The following is an 18,789-nucleotide window of genomic DNA, read 5'->3' as shown; positions in this document are numbered from 1 at the left end:
TACTTTAGAAATTAGCCTGAATAATAGATTTAGTATTTCTGCTGTATATTCTCTTATGTTTACTATTAATTTTCAACACTGCTTAGTTTAATATTTCAGGGCATCTTTTTACTTAGAGCTTATCAATGAGTGAAGTTGCTGATGAAGAACAAAAAAAAAAAATTCTTCTCAGAGTGACAGTCCAACATAACATCTCAACCACTTGAATTTAAGTTGAGACGGGAAAGAATTAAGATTTTTCCATACTTCCATCTAGTGTGCATGAGGGAAATTGCATCCATGGCTAAAATCCCAGCCATTCTCCTAGCAAGGAGTTGGGCAAGGATCATCATCTACTGGTCTTTGTTAAGCAGGTACTGCTATGAACTGACAGGTTTGAGATCTGAGTATTTATGTGGTGGTACCTTTGTGATGTCCATAAAATGGTGACATGTGAAATTTGAGAAAAATCACCTTTTACCATGTGGTGTTCGTGCTCTCCTTCACTGTGTTCTGCTCTATTTACTTGTCACTCTGTGCTAGGATTTCAGCTGCTTGATTTATGAATTACTGCTATTGAAATAAAATTTAAGTGGCTGTTCAGTTATTTAAGAGCCAATTAAATCTGATTTTATTCTAATGTAACATTTCCAGTGAAAGGGCATAAAACACGGTCTGTGGGGGAAAGTTAGATCTAAAAATGGTTAGTGTTTATTTTTTATAATCTGTCCTTTCAACAGCTTGACTTGGCAAATAAAATCCTTTGCAATCTCATAGCAGTGACTGCAGATGTTAGAAGTTGCTCTGTAGAAGAAAATAAAACAGATTTGGTGCTTTCAGTGATCCTGTATAAACCTTTAGCTGTGGCTGCTGGTTGGAGAATGTATCCAGCCAGGAGAAAGGAATTTGCAAAGCTTTTGGAGAATATAATTTATTTGCCAGCCTTTGGTGACTTTGAAAGGTAGAAACAAAGGGTCTTTTGGGACAAACCTGTCTCAAATCATGGGCTGTGCTGTCCCGAGGGATCAATGTTAGAATTAAAGTTGAGTTTCCAGTATCAGATTGTGCTAATTACTGTGAGGTCCCCGCTCACAGGGGACACTCAGGATGAGATGCTTTGAGAAGTGCAGCCCAAGAACCTCACTCATGCACGGACAGAGATGGGTCATTAGTGTTGTATTGGAGAGCCAAATTCACTCTGAAAGATCTGTCGGGGCATGGACACTCCAGAAAACTGCAGTCACCAGAAAATACCCTGCCAAGACTTATAGTCCTGAATTTAAATAGCAATAAGTACAGCAAGTGGAGAATGAGCAGGTACTTTTCATTATGTGTGGCAATTAAAATGTGTCTCTTGGTAGTGGTGTTTCTTACTAGGGGAAGTGACAGCGCAAATCCCAGTTTTATTCTGATGATTTCACACTGTACATGATCTCTTCTGTGGGCATGGAGGGTGCTGGCTGAGCCTGTTTCAATATGAAGAGCCTGGTTTGCCTTATTTTTTTATTAAAAATAAATCATATTGATGTGGATGTAATTTTATTTGTGACTAGACAAGCCTGCACTAGCCAGCTCTCAGGTTTGTGGCGTCTGTCTCCAACAAGATCATAGATATGGAGAAAATGATTTATTTTAGTATCCAATGCTCAGATAAAACTCTGGCTTTGTGCAGATGGCACTGGAAGGATAACACAAAGCTTGGACAAATTTGTATAAACCCATATATCTCTACTACAATCCAAATCTTCAGTACATCAGTAATATTGAGGTTTATATTTTTGTACTGACCTGGGGTTTTTTTGGTGTATAGAATTAATTGCTGACTGTAGAGGTTGGTGGGGATGGTGTACTCTGGTCTGGCTGTTCTGTGTATCTTGGAGGGTTCTTCCAGCTGCCCAGCCTGGCACTCTGCAGAGCTGTTGGGAATTGTCTGGTTGATTTTGGGAATGCTTTGGGGTTTTGGAATGGAAAATGTGTAGGAGTGTGAGGGTGCTCAGCTTTTTGGAGAGGGTTGGAGATGGCACAGGTGTTTGGGAGGGACCTGCTCCTCCCTCAAAGGCTTTTATAAAACACTTTAGTAGAGCACAATCAAATTCTGATGGCGGCACTAATTCTAAATAAGTGTTTGCTAAACAACGTTAATGGATTTAAAATGTTTTTAGGAATAGTTATTAGTCCTTCAGTCTCGTATGGTGAAAGGAGTTTTGTCTCGATGGGGGGCTGCCATTTTAATGCTTCCTGGCAGGAGGCCTATTTTGATCATGCAAATTAGGTTGGAAAAAGTAGGCTAAGCCATTAAAAAGTAGGAGAGATCATGAAATTTTAAATTTTTAAGGTGACTGTTTTTCTAATTATTAACATTTTTGTTATCATCGTTTGCATATGTCACTTCATTTCCCTTAATTCTCACATCCTCATCCCTTAACTCTGACAGCCTCAGTGCTGGTTGCTCTTGCATCCACCACTCCAAATGGAAGCCTCAGTCCATTGGCTATTTTATTCCCAGCAAGGTGCTTGGAAATAGTGCCACGTGGTGTGTTTTGTTGTATAATTAGAAATGCAGATACAGTCTTTTTGCTTGCAACATGGTTAATTTTTTCCTATTCCGTTAACATTAATAGGGACTGAAGGTTAAGCTTATGTAAATTCCGGATATTTGCAGAGTTCTTGTTGGCAAGGGAGTTAATTTTGGGAAGTGGGAAAGGGGCACATGGCTGAGGATTGGAGGCAGTGTCCAGACAAGGCTGGATCTCAGATGGGAATACACCAAGAGTTTTCACTGGGATCTCATCAGAGTTTTTCATCTTCCCCACCAGTTTCTGGGCAGGAGGATGGGGTGACACAGCACTGATGGAACACAGGGTCCCTCTGGGGGTTGGGGGAAGAGCCCCCTGTTCCCCCCAGGAGCCACATGGATCCTGCAGGAGCTCTCAACCTGCTCCTCTGGGCAACGAGTGCGTCAGCAAAATAACTGCTTTGGTGCCCAAAGGCTTGCAAGCTTCATTTAATCCTATTAATTTTTAATAGAAAATTAATATTAAGCCAGCATACTTGGAACATGGCTTTGCCTGTGCTCAGAAAGACCCTCAGCTCGTGCTTGCTTTGGATCCTGCAGGAGCAAGACCTTCCTGGAGCAATTTGGGGACAGGAGCAGAGGGATGCTGTCACCTTCAGCAATTATAGTAGCAGTGCCACATTCCACCTCAGTGATCACAAATGATGGTTGGATCTCAAATCTCTCTCCCCAAAAGGGGTGTTGGGTGTGTCATGCATGGATAAACTGGGAGGAACTGGGCATTTCCAACTAAAAATGTGCAACAAATGCATTTGTGTCAATTAGCACTGTGCTGACCCGACACTGACCGACAATGGAGTCTGACAGAAAATGCCAACAGTTGGATATCAATTTTACAAGTATTTCAGTAAATACTAATGTATGCAATTTAGGGGTGATGTTGTGCAAAAAAAAGCATGTTTAATTTAATTGCCATTTTCAGCTTTGCTACAGTAGATGTTCTGCAGCCTCCAGAACAGTAAACTCGAAACAGGAAGGTCGACTCTTGGAGCTGATGGTATCTTTGTCCTTAAGAGAGATTCTGGGAAAGTAAGCTGCATTCCTTAGCTCTTGCAAGCCTTTTTAATTGTTTTTTCTCACAACCTTAGCCTGATCTTATCACCCAAGTAATTGTTGCATCATATTTGCTTTATTGTCCCTGCTGGGATGTCAGATAATTGCTTTATACCTTTTAATGGAAAGTGTTTGGGAAGCTTGTTACCTCTGGGACATAGATGAAGGGTGCTGCAACTATTGCAACAGTTGCATTTACCCCATTTTTCAGAAGCTGGATGGGAAGCCAGCAGGAAAAGGCTTGGATGACTGGCACCTCCTCTCGAATTGAGTAGCAGCCATAAAGTTACTTGGTGTTTTAAACGCCATCACAAAAGTAAAGCTGCCAGCTCTGCTGTGCCTTGTGTTTGGGAATATCTTATCTGCGGGAATATTCAGCCAGACTTTCCCTTATGAAGTAGTATTGTAGGGTATTAATTATTCATAGTCAGTTTAATTCTTCTTTCTTGCATATTTAATTGTAATAGCATGCTGTATGTCACAGTGATTTCCCAGAAGAACTGTACACCAAAGGCAAACCATTCAGGTATATAGTCTTAAATACATCCGTGCTAATCTTTGTTGTTTAATTTTGGAGCAGAATGGGATATTATCAAGATGTTTCTTGCAGGGAAACAATTATGCAAAATCATGATTTCAGCTTAGTCTTTTCAGCTGAAATTTTCGAGTTGAAATAGCTGGTTTGATTTCCACTGATGACGTTCACGTTGTCTTGCTTATTTTATAAGGAAAAAATGCTTAATGGGAGGGAGGACGTGACTTTTGTTTTCTTTTCTGCAGTGGGGGAGCCTTTATCAAAGACTTTGGAAGTGTCAATCGATTCTTTGCAGAAGATGAAGGAAGGGAATAAGATTTTTATTGAGTTTTCTTCAGTGATCAGAATAGCAATGCCAAATGCTTGTGTGATTAAGATTTTTTTAAACTTTTTTTTTTTTAACGACTGTGATGGGTTCTTAGTGCTTGATGTGAGAAAATATTGGAGGCACAGGAACTGCAAATGCATTCACAATTTGATTTACATTACCCTCCTTCCAGAGCTGTTTCTCGCTTGTAAGACACTTGGTAAAACCGAATCCCTCGTGTTTGGAGAGCAGGATTGTTCTCAGAGATTTACCGTAGGAGTTTAAACTTCTGAAAAATCTGTTTACAATGTGTCTGAACTGGAGCTTAGAGGACACAGTAGAGACTGTTATCTGTTTACTGCTCAGATAAGGAGGTGGAATAGATTGCTGGCCTGTTTCTGAACTCTGCTTAATGAATGGTTGCTAGGCAAATTGCATCTCAATCAGCTTAATCCTCAAGATGTCATTTACAGGTCTGCTCTTTGTGAGGGCCAGAACCGTGCGCTTTCGAACTGCACAGGCCAGAAATTGCTAGCAAAGCAGCTTAGAATAGCTTGTTCAAAAATTCAGTGTACATGTGCTGCTGAGCTGCCCAATTTAAAGTGCCTGTTGTCGCAGGGCCGTCACTGCCTGGCCATGCGCGAGATGAGGCGTGCAGTGATAGACAGGAGGCAGCAGCATCCTTAGCACCGTTTCTGGATCAGCACAGCCCACACCACCACGTTTTGGCACTGGATTAACGTGAAAGAAAGCGTTTCTAAATGGGGACCGCACTGCTGACGTGATGAAAGGTATTTCTGCTTTGGCTGAGTTCGCTCGGAGCCGGGTGTGATGTTGGGCTGCGTACGTGGGACACGGTTAACAGGTGGGAATGGGAGGTGGTGTCACCTGGCGTGGCACAGGGAGCTGGGGCTGGCCTTGGTGAGAGAGCTGTAGTCAGGAGAGGGCACAGGCTGGTTGTGTGAAGGCTCCAGGCTGCCTCTGGAACGTTGGACTTTCTCCTGCGGCGTCAGGCGGGAGCCAATTAATCGCATATGCTGGCATGTGGGATGCCCACATACATTAGCCTCATGGTTTAGTCCAAAGGAAAAAGTTTCCTAATATAGTTAAGCTTTAACAGTCCCTTTGTAAAGAAAGATAACAAGATACTGGTTTTATTGGTTTCCCATGACAGCGATTAATCTTGTTGCGGGCAGTGCATTGTTCTTTGCATGGCTACACCTTCCTTTCCTTTGAAATACATCCTCTGAGTGCTGTGTGTCATGACACCAAGTACTCTAAAGGCAAAATGGAAAAGGCTGGACTTTTTGAATACAAAAGGCATTTTATAACTGTTCATGGTCACCCTGTGCTGATATGAAATGTCCTTCACATGACACTATTATTAAAAATACAGGTGTGAGCATACTGAGTGAACTTCGCAGTACTTACATAGTTGGGATGTGTGCAGCTTTTGTGTTATTCAAAAATACAGGATTTTTTTTTTTCTTTAGGAAAAGATGGCATTAAAGCATTGAGAGCCTCTCCAAATAAAACATAAATAAAATATTCTACCTCAGTCACAGGCAGAATGACAGTGGTGCTTGCATCTTTACACTGTGGATGGGAAGAGGGCTGTTGAACAGAAGACTTTGTGATCAGAGAGTGCTTTTCATGCAAATGAAGATTTTATTACATGCTGCTGAATCAGGGGCTTGTGTAGCGAGAACAGCACAGAAGTGATAAGATCACTTTGTCATAGCTTGAAATTTTGCCCAGCGTGTCTTTCAGATTGCTGAAACGAGCAAGAAGCACTCTTATTGAGGGCACAGCAGTAACTGATACAATATTTGGGGGTAGGGCTGTTGTTTCTTGGTAGGGTCTGTCTGCAGGGTTCTGCCACATGTCCACAGCCCTGAGTGCAAAGCAAGGAGGAACTGCAACCTGTAGGTCACCATGTGCAGCAGCAGAGTCCTAAAAGCTCCTGTTCCTGATGGGATCCCTGTTCATCTCTGAGTGAATGGGTATGGAATCTCCTCTGTGCTGCAAGCCAGGAGCTGTTGTCCATCCTTTTGGCTGGGTTTGCCTGTGTTGCCCGTTCCCAGGTTGTGCAGGAGCTCTCTGCACGTGTCATGGGGCTGTATTTTGCTGCAGAAAGCACCCATCCAGAGCTGTCTCTGTTGGGTTTTCCTTTTGCATTTGTTAGCTAATATCATCTTCCTGATGTCCTTTCTTTCATGGTTAGAACCGGTTTGGTTTAATGAGGGCTGTTGTTGCCAACAGGGGAGTGGATATGTGTGGTGGAACAGGCATCTAAATCTTCCCCTGCAGATGGGGAGCGTTCAGCATCCTGACATGACCTTGGTGAAAGTTCTCTGCTGTGTTACTTTCCCTCTTTATTTATCTCCTTTCTGTGTAGCAGCTTTGCTTCCAGGGAAGTGTCTGAGCTATTGGAAATCTGTCCTCTCTTCTCTTCCCCTCTCCGGAGACATTGTCAGCGTAACACCCAAACTACTTAGATTGACGCCTGAATATTCTGCTTTTGCACAATCAGGAGGCATTCAGTGCAAGTAGCAAGAGGAGAAAAAGTTTAAGATTTAGGACTGACATTTTTAGACACTTTTCAATCCATAATTTTGCACAGTCTTGGTGAGGAAGGTCAGAGACCTCCTTCACATGGGTTGCCCCCGTGTGTATGTGTTGAGCATCCAAGTGTACAGCACAGGGGAAAAACATTCTTAACAGCCATCAGATTGCAGTGTGGAGTTGTTCATATTTCACATTTTTATCTGAAGAGTCTAGGAGCGAATTCCAACCCTACATGTTCCTGGAGAGTTTCAGAGCACTAGGATGGAACCTTTTGCCTGTTTTTCTCATGCAAATTATGGTAAGGATTATTCAGTGTTTAAAATCTGGTTTATACTGGCTTCTGAATTTCATTTAAAATAAACATCTGGAGAGCTTTTTGATCTCCTGTGCAAGACTGTTGTCTGCCTGCCTCGTTAAAATGACTTCTGCTTAATTTTTAGTGAAAGGCAAAGACCTAGATGGTTTCAGCCCAGAGGCAATCTAAATGCTTCCCCTTCTGCAGTTAGAAATTTCCATGAGCAGATACTTAAAATCTGTTCTCTTAGGGAATGTGGCAGCGATAGGTATCTGTTTTTTCCATGCTGCAATTTGGGATTTGCAGGGCTGCTACCTGTAGTGCCATTTGTACTTCTGCAGAGCCTCGTTCTCCTGGTGCCAGGCACATTCTGGAGCAGATGCTCTGTTCAAGAATTTCGGTCTTGTCCCTATGCAGCTTGCAGTCCAAAGCCCTCCTCGGGAAGATTGCCACGGTGTGCTGCTATCCTACAGTCAGAGCACTGGAACAGGGAGTCATCAGTGATTTATTCAAGTAGCAGTTAGATCCAGAGTCTATTTTCTGTGATTTGACAGGAGCTCACTCCTCTTCACTGGAGACTGAAAGCCTGTGCCCGTGGTGAGGGCTGGGTATGTGCTTCCAGTGCCTTTCTGGCTTTGAAACAGGTTCCTGTTGCTCTTTGCAGAGCCTGGAGCAATGATCTGTGCAGGCAGTGTCTGCAGAGCTGGAGTGACTTTACCTCTTTGTTTTTTCTCCAAATTCATATCTGTATGGGATCAGCTGGTCCCATATCGTGTGTGAAGTAGTTAAATGCTACCCTGCATCTATAAGATGTGATTTTTTTCCCCCCCTCCTTTCTAGTCTCTTTGATCAAATCAAATAAAAACGCAGTGCTTTCATTTCTAGTTTTATAGTTTCAAAGACAATCTCTTGACGTGCTCGAGCAGTCTGGACCTGAGTCCCTTTTTTTCTTAGTCCAAAGGCTCGCTGTGTCTTGTGCCTTTCTCTGTATCAGCAGTTGCAATCTGCATTAGCTTTTATCTGCATCAAAAGACAAATGGAAGAGAGCAGGACCCTGCAGGAATGGGAAACAGACTTACATGTGTAATGGAAATACATAATCCTTACATTCAGTCTGCCACATGGAGTACAGACCAGTTCCTATACTGGAAATCTCTAGCCTATACTCTCAGAAATGGGAGTTTAGATTTTAGGCTTTGAAGGCCGGTTAATCTTCTCCAGTGGTTAATACCAACATAAAATATTCTGTGATGTCCAACTTTTCCTCCTAAATGCTTCTTTTTCCCCTCTTTTTTTTTTTTTTTTTTCCATATGTCAACTATACAAAGCAACTCTCAATTAGAGAAATTAGCATTCAAACACTCTGTAAGCACTTTATTTTTGTCTGCTTTGTGAGCAGCTGAACACATGTCCAGGCTGAAACACTCGGAGCTGCTGCTGCTGCTTCCCGGCGCGCGCGTGCCAGGCATGGGAGAATTTGGAACTTTGTCCCGTGTCCTGAGGAGGTGCTCCCAATCCCCCATCCTGCAAAAACACATCTGCACAAATCTCCTGCTCGACTGCATCCCGGGAGGAAAGGATCCCAGTTAAGCCAGACTGAATCAGAGCCAGGGAGATGAGATGAGCGCTCTGGTCGCTGTCATCCCGATCAAAATCCCAGCTGTGTCTGATGGCATTCGCAGTGTCGCCGTGCTCATTCCTTCCTCGGAGTGGTGGTGCTTAAAGCAAAGTGTGTTACTTCTCTGCATTAAGGAGTCAGATTCAGCTGTTCAAAGCAAGTTGATAAATTGCTTTTCATTAAGTGTCTGAGCGCCAAGGGGTTCGGTGTGTGTTCCAAGGAAAAAATACATTAATTACAGCTTCTGTAGAGCATTTATCAATCACGTAGTTATAAACACTACTAATGCAGTTAATTGAAGGTAGAAAAATTTACCTTTTTGAATTTGTTGACTGAAGCAATTCCGTGGCTGGAAAGACAAATTGGAAATTAAAACCTGGGGATACTTTTAGTGGGAGCTGCACCGTGGAGGTCAGGGCTGTTGTAGATGGGTTACCAGGAGCTCACCTTTGTGCAGGCAGCTTTGTGCTCTGTCTGCTGCTGAGGTGCAGGCTGCAGCAGCAGCGTTTGTTCTCTTCTCCTACACAGCCACGTTGTGTTAGCCATGCAAAGGAATCTCCCTGCCTGTGGTACAGTTTCAGCTCCCTCTGTGTCCTGCCTGTACAATTTATTTATTCATCTGTGTGTGTTGGTTTTTTGGTTTGTTTTTTATTTATTTATTTATTTATTTTTGAAGAAAAAGGCAAGTGCAGAGGAGGAAAGATACACATAAGGAAACAAAAACATCCTAAAACTTTCTGTGAAAAAAATAAATATTTCATGAATATAAACTTCAGGTAAAGGTGGTGTGTTGGCAGCTGCTGAAGGAGTCAGGTGATATTGTGTTTTATCAGGTCTTCAGACAAAAACCTCTGATGCTTGTGGTGTGCAGAGGCATTGAAGGCACCTTGCACACTGGTGTTGCTTTCCTTGTGGCTGTTTTGACTGCCAGCTGTGCAGGTGGCCGTTTTTCATGCTTCTCAGGAAAGCAGTAAGAATAGCAGAGACTTTTTACAGTAGCTCACAACTAATTTATTTCTTGTCCTTCTATGGAGTTGTTATGAGGTGGCCTTTGAGTTTCCTGGGAGATTGATAAGGACATTAGGTCTGTGTCAGGACAAGCCAGCAGGACACCAGCACCTCGTTGTGAAGGTTGACAGGAAAACACCACCCCAAGTGTCTGGTCCAGCTCTTTGGTATTCACCTGATGGCTTCTATTTTCTGCTGGTGGGTGTTTTGTACATGTGTTGCAGCTTCTGTTTGAGGTTCTTAAAATGCTTTTCATCTTTGCAGCTGGCTGCACGGTATCTCCAACTACAGAAGGAGGTCTTATCTTGCCCTTACAAATGATAAGAGGTGTATCCAAGAGCTGATGTGTTTGTGGTCCAGCAGGAAGCTCTGTCACTGTGCATAATCAGACAGAGATCTCCAGTTTTGGATCTTAAAAATATATTTTTCACTGCTGGTTTTGTAAATGGGCTGTTAAAATTTCACCACGTGTGGGACAATAATTCAGTGTCCAGAGAGAGAAATACTAAACCAAACTGTCAGTGTGATTGTACAGGTCAGAATGGTTCATATGCGTGACCAATGCAAACCAAAATCCATCCTCCCTGTGAGCCCATATTCACACACCACCAGCACACCTGGTCCAAAAGTGAGTAATTTCCTATTTTTATTCCTTTATGTACAAGTTCGGTTTTTCTTTTGTTTTGGAGTATAATGAATTCTGCCTCATCTTATTTGCAAATATTTCTCATTTTCAAGTGGATCTATTTTTAAAACAGGACTCAAAACATATTTTTCAATAGCTAACAAATGTCTGCTATGTTGTTTGTCTGTTGAATAGAGGTAAAATTTGTTCAAAGTTAGCTCTGATTTTTTTTTTTTAAATAATCAGCTTGGAATAAACAGGGAATGATAGCTGCTTTCCTACCCAGGAACTGTCGTAATCCCTAACTTCTAACAATATTTTAGAAGTAAAAACTGACTTCCTTCTGTCATGTGCAGCCACAAGGATTTCTGTAAGTCATGATTAAGTCTTTAATTCAGGGCTTTTGCAGAGTAAGTGTGGAGTGAGAAGAGATAATGAAAATGGTGATCTTTGTGAAGCAGCTGCAGGAGAGGGAACTGTTTTCATGTTTCCTTTCCCCTTTGCCTAGGCAGCTGTTTGCTGTACCTAAAAAAAAACTTCCTTTTCAGGTCTGGGAAAGCAAGAAAGCCGAGAGGGAGGAATTCTGCCCAAGAGTGGCATGAGGAAGCTCACAGTTCTTGTGTGTCCTGTGTGGTGAAGTAAAGCCCAGAATTATAGCCTCATGCTTCTCCCACACATGGAACACGTAGGAAAGCTGCTCATAACCCTGTTCCTGCTGAGGATGTTGAGGTTATAACTGCAGGCTGTCCCCTATGGGAAAGGGGTCAGTGTGTATTTTGGTTTCTTATCACTTGAAGGCAGAAGGAAGTTGCATAAAGGATGGAGAATGTCTGTTGGTGGGAATGCATGGCACCTCCACTGGGGTATGTGTGAGCAGCATCCTGTAGTTTGGTAGAGGCTGGGCTGTTCTGGGTTTCCTTTGGATGGAAATCATCTCAACTAACCTTAATTTTCCCTCATGTTCCCATGAGAACAGGCACGTTCGAGTCTGTAAGTCTTGTTCTGTATTTCAGAGCTGCTGTGATGTTGGAGATGCTGCTCGAGCATGTAGGAAGAAGTTGGTTTTAGTTTGCCCCGAGGATAATGGGTGCTTTGGAGGAAGGAATATTTGTTTGTGCCTGACAGTATCTTGTTGAGGAAAATGAGATCTTTTGTGAATGTTACAGCGGTGGGTAGGGAGTCTGTTTTGCATTTTGAAAATAAAAATGTAAGCCTGGTATCCAGGGCAAGTTATTTTGATGACAATGATGGCCTGTGCCCTTAGCTGCTGTAGTTTTAACTGTAGCATCCTCTGCTCTCTCCCCAAATATCCATGGAGCCATATACACCCATGGACACACAGCTAAGATGAATACCAGGCTGTGTCTTCATCCCTGCTTCCCAGCAGTACAGCATGAAAAAATTGAAGTTGGAAGTTACCATATAAAAGGAGAAAGTTAATTAAAGGTCAGAGTGCTTTAGTGTAGTGAAAATTGAGAGGAGGCAGATACAAAGTTATTCAAATTGCTTTTGACTTCAGGCAGGTCGATTTTCCTATTTCTTGCATATGTTCCCATGGTAAAAGTAGTATCTCATCCGTCTCACAACTGACCACTAGTATTTGTGTTTCAAGCACAGCCAGAAATCCTCATTTGAAGCTTTGGCCAGGCCCTACAATTGTCCTGACTTGTCTTTTCTACATCTTTCCTTCACCTTAGGAGTGGCCTGCAACATCTGGCAAGACCTACTTTACACCTCTGTTGTCTGTCAGCTCCTGCCATGTTGCAAAATACAGAGTTAAATCTAAAAATACTCTTAAAAAGAGGTGAGGGCTTTGAGCGAAGTAAAGTAAGCCACTGATTTGGGTCATGAAAGGGAATTGATGTCACTGGTTCTTCCTTGCAGCTTTCTTGATCTATGAAGTTCTGTTCTGAGCTGTGAAGATACAGAGGAGCAGGGGTGAGCAAGTGGTGCTCAGGACAGGGAAAGGTGACCTGTGTCCATTTGTCCTCAGGAGACTGCCCAGACCCTGACCTTGTAAGCCTGATGTGAGAAGTCAAGGTGGTGTTAAATGCTTTGCAGTTTTCATTTGTCTTCACAGTTTCCAGTGGTAGAAAACTGTCACCCACTGCTGTCCTTGAAACAAAGAGTGACCGTGGCGTCAGGTGATTAAATGCTTCATCCAAAATTATGTCAGGAACATGTGGTGAGCCAGATACTTTCCTCCATATCTTCTGTCATAGACTAGTCCATCGTCAGGAGACCACTGTTCTAACATAAATAGGGCCAAAAAACCTGCAGCCAACTGTAAAAGGAGTCGTGTGCAATTTTTGCCTGTGTCAGAGTAGTTATGTGGCTTCAGTAATGTTTGTTAAGTGCTTTGATATGCTTTGGTGAAGGACAGAGTGTTAATAATTAAAATTGTAAAGAAGTTCTGGAGTAGCATGGGGTTTGACAACCACTTTCTGGTCTGTTAGTTAACAAAAATGCAAAATATAAATGGACGAATCAGCAGGAATTGAGTTGAACGCTCCCTTCCCCCAGCCACCTGCATGGGCTGAGCACAGAAAGCAGCTAATTGTCTGCTCTGCTGCAGAGATGAAAGAAGCTGGTCCTACAACAGGAAAGGCTATTGAACTGCATGAAGGTGGTAAATTATCAGCACTGAAAACCTTTTGAGTCAGTATCTTTACGTGCTCAAAAAGTACATTATTTGTACTGGTATTGACAGCATTCGGGGGCTGATAAAACCGGTGTCTGGTGACGTGAATCTTGTGTTTCAGTGCCTGTAATTAAGAGGTCTATAAAACTGAAACTTGTTTTTTGAAACTCCGTGCCATCGCCCTGTTTGGGTGTAGTTGAAGGGTGTGTTTGGTGAGGACAGGCCCTCATAATGGCTTTATCTTGGCCCAGCTAACGAGCTGTTTGCAGAACCGCTCTGATTTGCAGTGGGCAGATTGTAAAGCAGCCTCGTGTTTGTCCATTTTCCTGCTAGCAGTTCCATTTGCAGAGTGCAGGCAGGAGCAGGCTTCTTGCCAGCAACAGCTTCATTCAGATTAGGGCTTTAGTTCAATTATGTCCAATTAACTTTTATTGCAGATAGCAGTGATAATTACTTGCAAGTCAATTTTTTGGCTGTGGTTATCCCAAGGCTAAAGTCTGAGCTTGATGGATTTTAATAACTGAAATGACGTATAGCTTTTTCTCTTTTTTTTTTTTCTTCTTCAGGCCTCAATTAGATGAAAGGTCAGAAGCTATGTAAAAATCCATCTTACAATTAAAGCCAACTGTTCTACTCCTTGGCAGATATGTAGTACTGTGTTTTAAAATAATCTCTTGGGACAGACCTAAAAAAAGGCTTTTTAAACTCAAAGATCATAACCTTGAGCTGGCTGCTGCTTTATCTGAGGAGTGAATTTGATGGAGCTGATGTCACACGTGGCAATACCTGAAGCTGAGAGCCGCCTCCTTGGCTTTTTTTAGTGCACTGCATCCTGTTCCAAATTGCTCACCTAGAAGCCTTCAGTAGTAGCCCTTGGGCATGAGGAGTGTGATATGAGCAATATTCCATTTAAGTGCTGTCATCCCAAAGCTTCTTCCTTTTCTTCCCTGTTGGGCGTTGCCATCCCAGCTCAGAGAGGGGAGGAGAGCTGTGCTGTGGCAGCATTTAAATTCTCCCTGCCTTCCCCAGCAAGCTAATTTTGTTGCCTGAGTAACATTATAAATGGAGGTCAGCCTAAAAGGTGACATGGTTTACAAGCAAAATCATAGTTAATTAAATGGCAAGAAGCAAAAATTGATTTTGATCGAAACTGTTACGAGGTCTCCACAAAAGGTCCACCTGAATGCAGAAAGCCAAAGGTCCTGTGCTGGCAGGTGCTGACAGTGCACTCTCTGTGCTACAAAAGGCCACTTTCTTTTGTTCAGTTTCCTATTTATTTATCCCCAAGTCCACTCGATGCTATTGTGATTTATTGCCATTTCAGAGGGCAACTTGTCTGCCCACTGTTTCGCACTTTTCCATTTATAAAGCATTAAGAGGATGTGATACCAGCCAGTGATGAATACAGTGCTAGTGTGGTCATTTTCTTCCAGGAAACGCTAAGATTTATCTCTGGCTCTTCAGCAGTCCTGGGAAAGGGCCATTCTGGTAGGTGCCCAAGAATATAGGCAGTTTTATAGCTGGAAAAAGGCAGGAAGCCTGCAGGATGGGTCTAGATACTGTCAAGCAAAGCATGGCTGCGTGGAAGGAGTTGTATTGAATGCTGAGGTGGGCAGGAGGGTTCAATGTCTGCTGTTGACGTGAACAAGTCTCTGAAACCCCTACATTTTAGGTTACTTTGGGAGAGGAAAAAGGAATTATTCTCCTTGGTGTTGAGCAGCCTGCCAGGGGGTAAATGAGACACTGAGTTTCCCTCGGAGCATGAAAATTGGCCCGGATTCAATTACGTTTCCTGGCAAGCTCTTGCAGACATTTGTACCAAAGAAACTTCACAGCCTGGGTTAGTTTTTGTTGTTGCCTGCAGCATTGATGTGTTCTGAACTTGGCATGTGCTGCGTGCGCCCGGGGGGTTGCCGTGAATCCCGCCGACGGCTCGGGAACTTCACGGTGGATATGGAACTTCACGGTGGATGTGGAACTTGATGGAACTACCTTGTGACTGAAGAGCAGAGGAGGAGCAAAGCAAAGCAGCCACAAGCCTTTAACAACCCTCACACAGAGGCTTTCGGGACCCCAGGGTGCTGGAAACTTGGAATAGTTTGGAGGTTTTTCTTTTGTGTGTGGGTGGATGCTCCCCCACTTCCTCCTGGCCTCAGGGTTTATGAACAAGCCCACAGTTAATAATGGAATTTCAAACATGTGTGTTTACTTTCAGGAACCTAACTTTAGACTTTACCAGCTTGCTTTCCTCTAAACCAGCTCAGTTTCCCATGTTTCAGTGGCCAGAGGTGGTTTGTGGGGAGTTGTTTCCTTTGTGTTCTCACCCTGTAAGGCCTCTGAGGAACTTCAGAGGCTGGCGTATCTAAAAACTTGGCAATAACTGTATATGTGGTCCATTTATGTGATGATAAAATCGTGTTAGAAATTTCCTAGTAGTTGCTTTACATCTAGATTTTACTCTAGGTTGTAAAAGTACCGCCTGGTCTGAGAAGCACAGAGGCAATAAATACTAAATGTTGAATATAATTCAGAAAATGATACATTTTTAAGTCAAGAAAGGCAGTATTGTGGTAAGTTCTACTGGAACTGGTTCCTAGTTCTGCAGGGGTGTCCCTGGGCAGTGGGTTCTTCCATCCTGGTGAGCTTTGTGGTGACAGGGGACAGTGTGCTGCCTGAACCAAAAAATATCCTGATGTGCAAGCAAGGCTGAAGGTAATAGTCATTGTGAAGATGTGCCAATTACCCCCAAATCCCAAGCACTGCAAATCCCTCTTAAGCTTAACATGCTTTGATTTAATTATTAATAAATCTTAGAAGAAAAAAAATTTGTTCACATGTCTAAACCTGCTATTTTGTGGAGCATCCTGCAGTACGTGTGCTGTTAAGATTATATCCTGCAGCCAGATTAGATTAAAATCACTTCAAAGAGGGGTATTTATTTATTTATTCCAGTCTAATGATTGTTTTCCTCTAGAGATATGCTTTATCTTTTTTTATATATATTTTTTCAAGACAGAGCCTGTTGTGCTGCATTTGCCAGTGTACAGAAACTGTTTAAAATGCATTTTAAAGCCTGAAGTTTTCATGGTTCACAGCCCTCCATGGCTGGGTGCCACAGCCTACTGGCGAGATCACTCCAGTTTGTAGCTGACTGATTCAGATGACAGCGTGACTGACCCTGGTACAGCAAAACCCTCTCCATTCCAGTTCCCCCAGTAGCACAGCATTCATTCTTGGAGGGCTTGGAGCTTTGCAGGTGCTGGTGCCCACACAAGTTGCCACCATGGAGCCAGATCTGCTGGTGAGAAGTCCTGATGTGCGAAGTTAAGTTCATCTCCTGCTCTGGACTAATCAGAAGGAATAAACCCAAGCTGATGCTGCAATCCTGAGGCAGGCAGTAGTGCTCACCTCAATCCCAAATCCAGCCCATGCCAGGGATTTCAGTTCAATTCAGCTGCTGGTGAGTTGGAGTTCTCCATGCCAGCTCATGCTGGGGAAGAGTCAGGTCAGAAAGTAGTAGTCAGGTGCTGAGTATCTCAAAGGGAATAAATGTTAATTAATTTCTAACTAGAAAAAATAAATGGGGTGCTTGCCAAGATATTTCAAATGCATTTGTTTTCAGATACTGAGATCTCGATTATGAAAACCGGTATTGATTTCATAGAGAAGAAAACTGAAGCAGAATTTTAATTATAATAAGAAATCCAGCTATGGAGTTATGGTTAGCACTTCTATACAAGTCTGAATTTCTTTTTCTAATGCTCAGCAGTGACCTAGATGTCACCAATTTGTTTACTGCAAATCAAGCTAAAAGAGCGATTTTAGGCTTCCACTTCAAATTATTTCTTGTAAGTCCAGTATTTCCTTTAAAATTATTATTGCCACCCCAGTCTTTTATGAACCTTTGGCATTACCTGAAACGATTATCTGCCTGCAGGAACAACTTGCCTTTACAGCTCTCTCTAAAACATTGCTCTCCATACTGGAGCTAAAGCCTCTGTAAATACATGTTTTGACCTTCAAGGGAGCACTGCTGTCATGTAGCAGGAGCCTGGCTATTCCGAGGTGAATGCTGTGACCACTCCTAATCACTTGTTCTCTCTCCTAATGTGCCATTATCCTGTTTATTGCTGTGTGCACCTCGCTGGGGCACTTCAGCAAGAGGCTTTCTCACAGTTCAGGCTCTAATGAGTGTTAATGATGGAGCAGGTGAGCAAACCCTCCCCTCATCTTGCTGCCAGAAATGCTGCTCCCTCAGTCAGAGCACGGCTGTGCTCTTTCAGGGCTGCACACAAACTTGCCATCAATTAAATAATGTTTTAGGCACCAAGCTCCTTTGGGCCTGCAGGTATGGGAAGTGAATCGTTGGTTGGTGTCAAATGTTATTGGAGTAAAAGGTGGATGTTCAGATGAATATGGGAATAGTGTGATCTGTTTTTCTGTCTACAGTGAAGGCTCTTAATTTTGTTTGTCTGCTTTTCACTGAGAAATAGGTCTTGTTTGTGCCAGCTTTCTGCAGTTGATGAAATGAAATAGGAAGGAAAATAGAATTATTATTTTTTTCTTGCTGACTGTGGGTGTTTCTGTTGCTTACTCAGGTAAAGCTCTGACAACTCACAGTGGTTTTGTCTTCTGATTAAAAGGAGCTGGATTCTTGTTTTGTCTTTTTGGTCTTGCTGGGCATGATTTGGGATGGGGAACTGCTGCCCACAGGCTGTTTGCAAAGTTTCACTGAATGTTGTGTACCCACAGTCACGACTGAATCTCATCTATAAAGGCTGAGCAGCTTTTCAGTTCCTCAAGCAATTCCTTGATGCTGTGGATGTGACAGGTCTTCAGACATCATTTCTGAAAGACTCCAAGAATTCCATCTCCTTCAAAGAATCGGAAGAAAATCCAAGTTTAAGTTTATTTTACCAGGTTTTACATATCTTGGACTTTGAGCAGTGCAGATTGTTGCTGTCTCCTAGGATTTAAGGAGAGAATGATACAAATGTGCTCTGTTGGTGGTTGTGCTGTCTGCCCTGAACCTTGGTGAGGTGCTGTGTGTGTTTCTCACAGCACCAGGTCTGTGTTATTCTGCGTGGGAAGGGTGAGTGGGCAACAGCCTGGATTGTCAGACTGGCATTCGGTGCCCAAAACTATTTTTGTGAGTCACAATGGCACCCAGCAGTCTCACTCAGCCACACTTGGGTCAGCTTTGGACAGCACTCACTCAGTGAAGATGCAGGAGCTCTCATAAATTAATATTAATATTTGTATGAGATTTCTTGGCCGTTGGTTTAATCAACCTTTGTGTGTTGAGCTGAGGAGATGCATAAACATGGAACTAATGAGCTGTACACAGTGAGTAATTGCTGGGCTGCAGGAAGGCTTCGAGTCCACGCTGTTCGCTCCGTTGGTGCCAGCCTTCCATGGGCAGTCTGACCTGTGCTGGTGGTCTGAGGTGAGGTTTTGCATTCAAGTCTTTCAAAGTCTCTGCAGAAATCTGCTCTTGGAGGTTTCTGGAGCATGAAGGTGGCAGTGCTGACAGTGTCACATTGCTGTCATCGCATTGTTTGTGCCATCTCAGCAGTAAGACTCTT

General features: G+C 42.9%; 1 protein-coding gene across 3 annotated transcripts in view; it reads left to right on the top strand.

Moving 5' to 3' along the window:
* The window catches only part of FAM222B (family with sequence similarity 222 member B), a 33,530-nt gene that overhangs the window by 5,932 nt on the left and 8,809 nt on the right, over positions 1–18,789 (top strand). The window contains exon 1 of one of the 3 annotated variants that reach the window (XM_021550898.3): positions 4,853–5,240. The exons of the other annotated variants lie outside the window; for them this stretch is intronic. Coding sequence (XP_021406573.1) covers positions 5,234–5,240 — 7 coding nt within the window. The 5' untranslated portion in view covers positions 4,853–5,233. Of the gene's footprint in view, positions 1–4,852; positions 5,241–18,789 lie in introns of those variants that run through there. 3 annotated transcript variants of the gene reach the window in all.

This window comes from Lonchura striata, chromosome 20 (genome assembly GCF_046129695.1).
Source record: "Lonchura striata isolate bLonStr1 chromosome 20, bLonStr1.mat, whole genome shotgun sequence".
Taxonomy (NCBI): Eukaryota; Metazoa; Chordata; class Aves; order Passeriformes; family Estrildidae; genus Lonchura; species Lonchura striata.
Note: the sequence above shows the minus strand (reverse complement) of the source record. Positions and strands in the feature narration are given on the sequence as shown.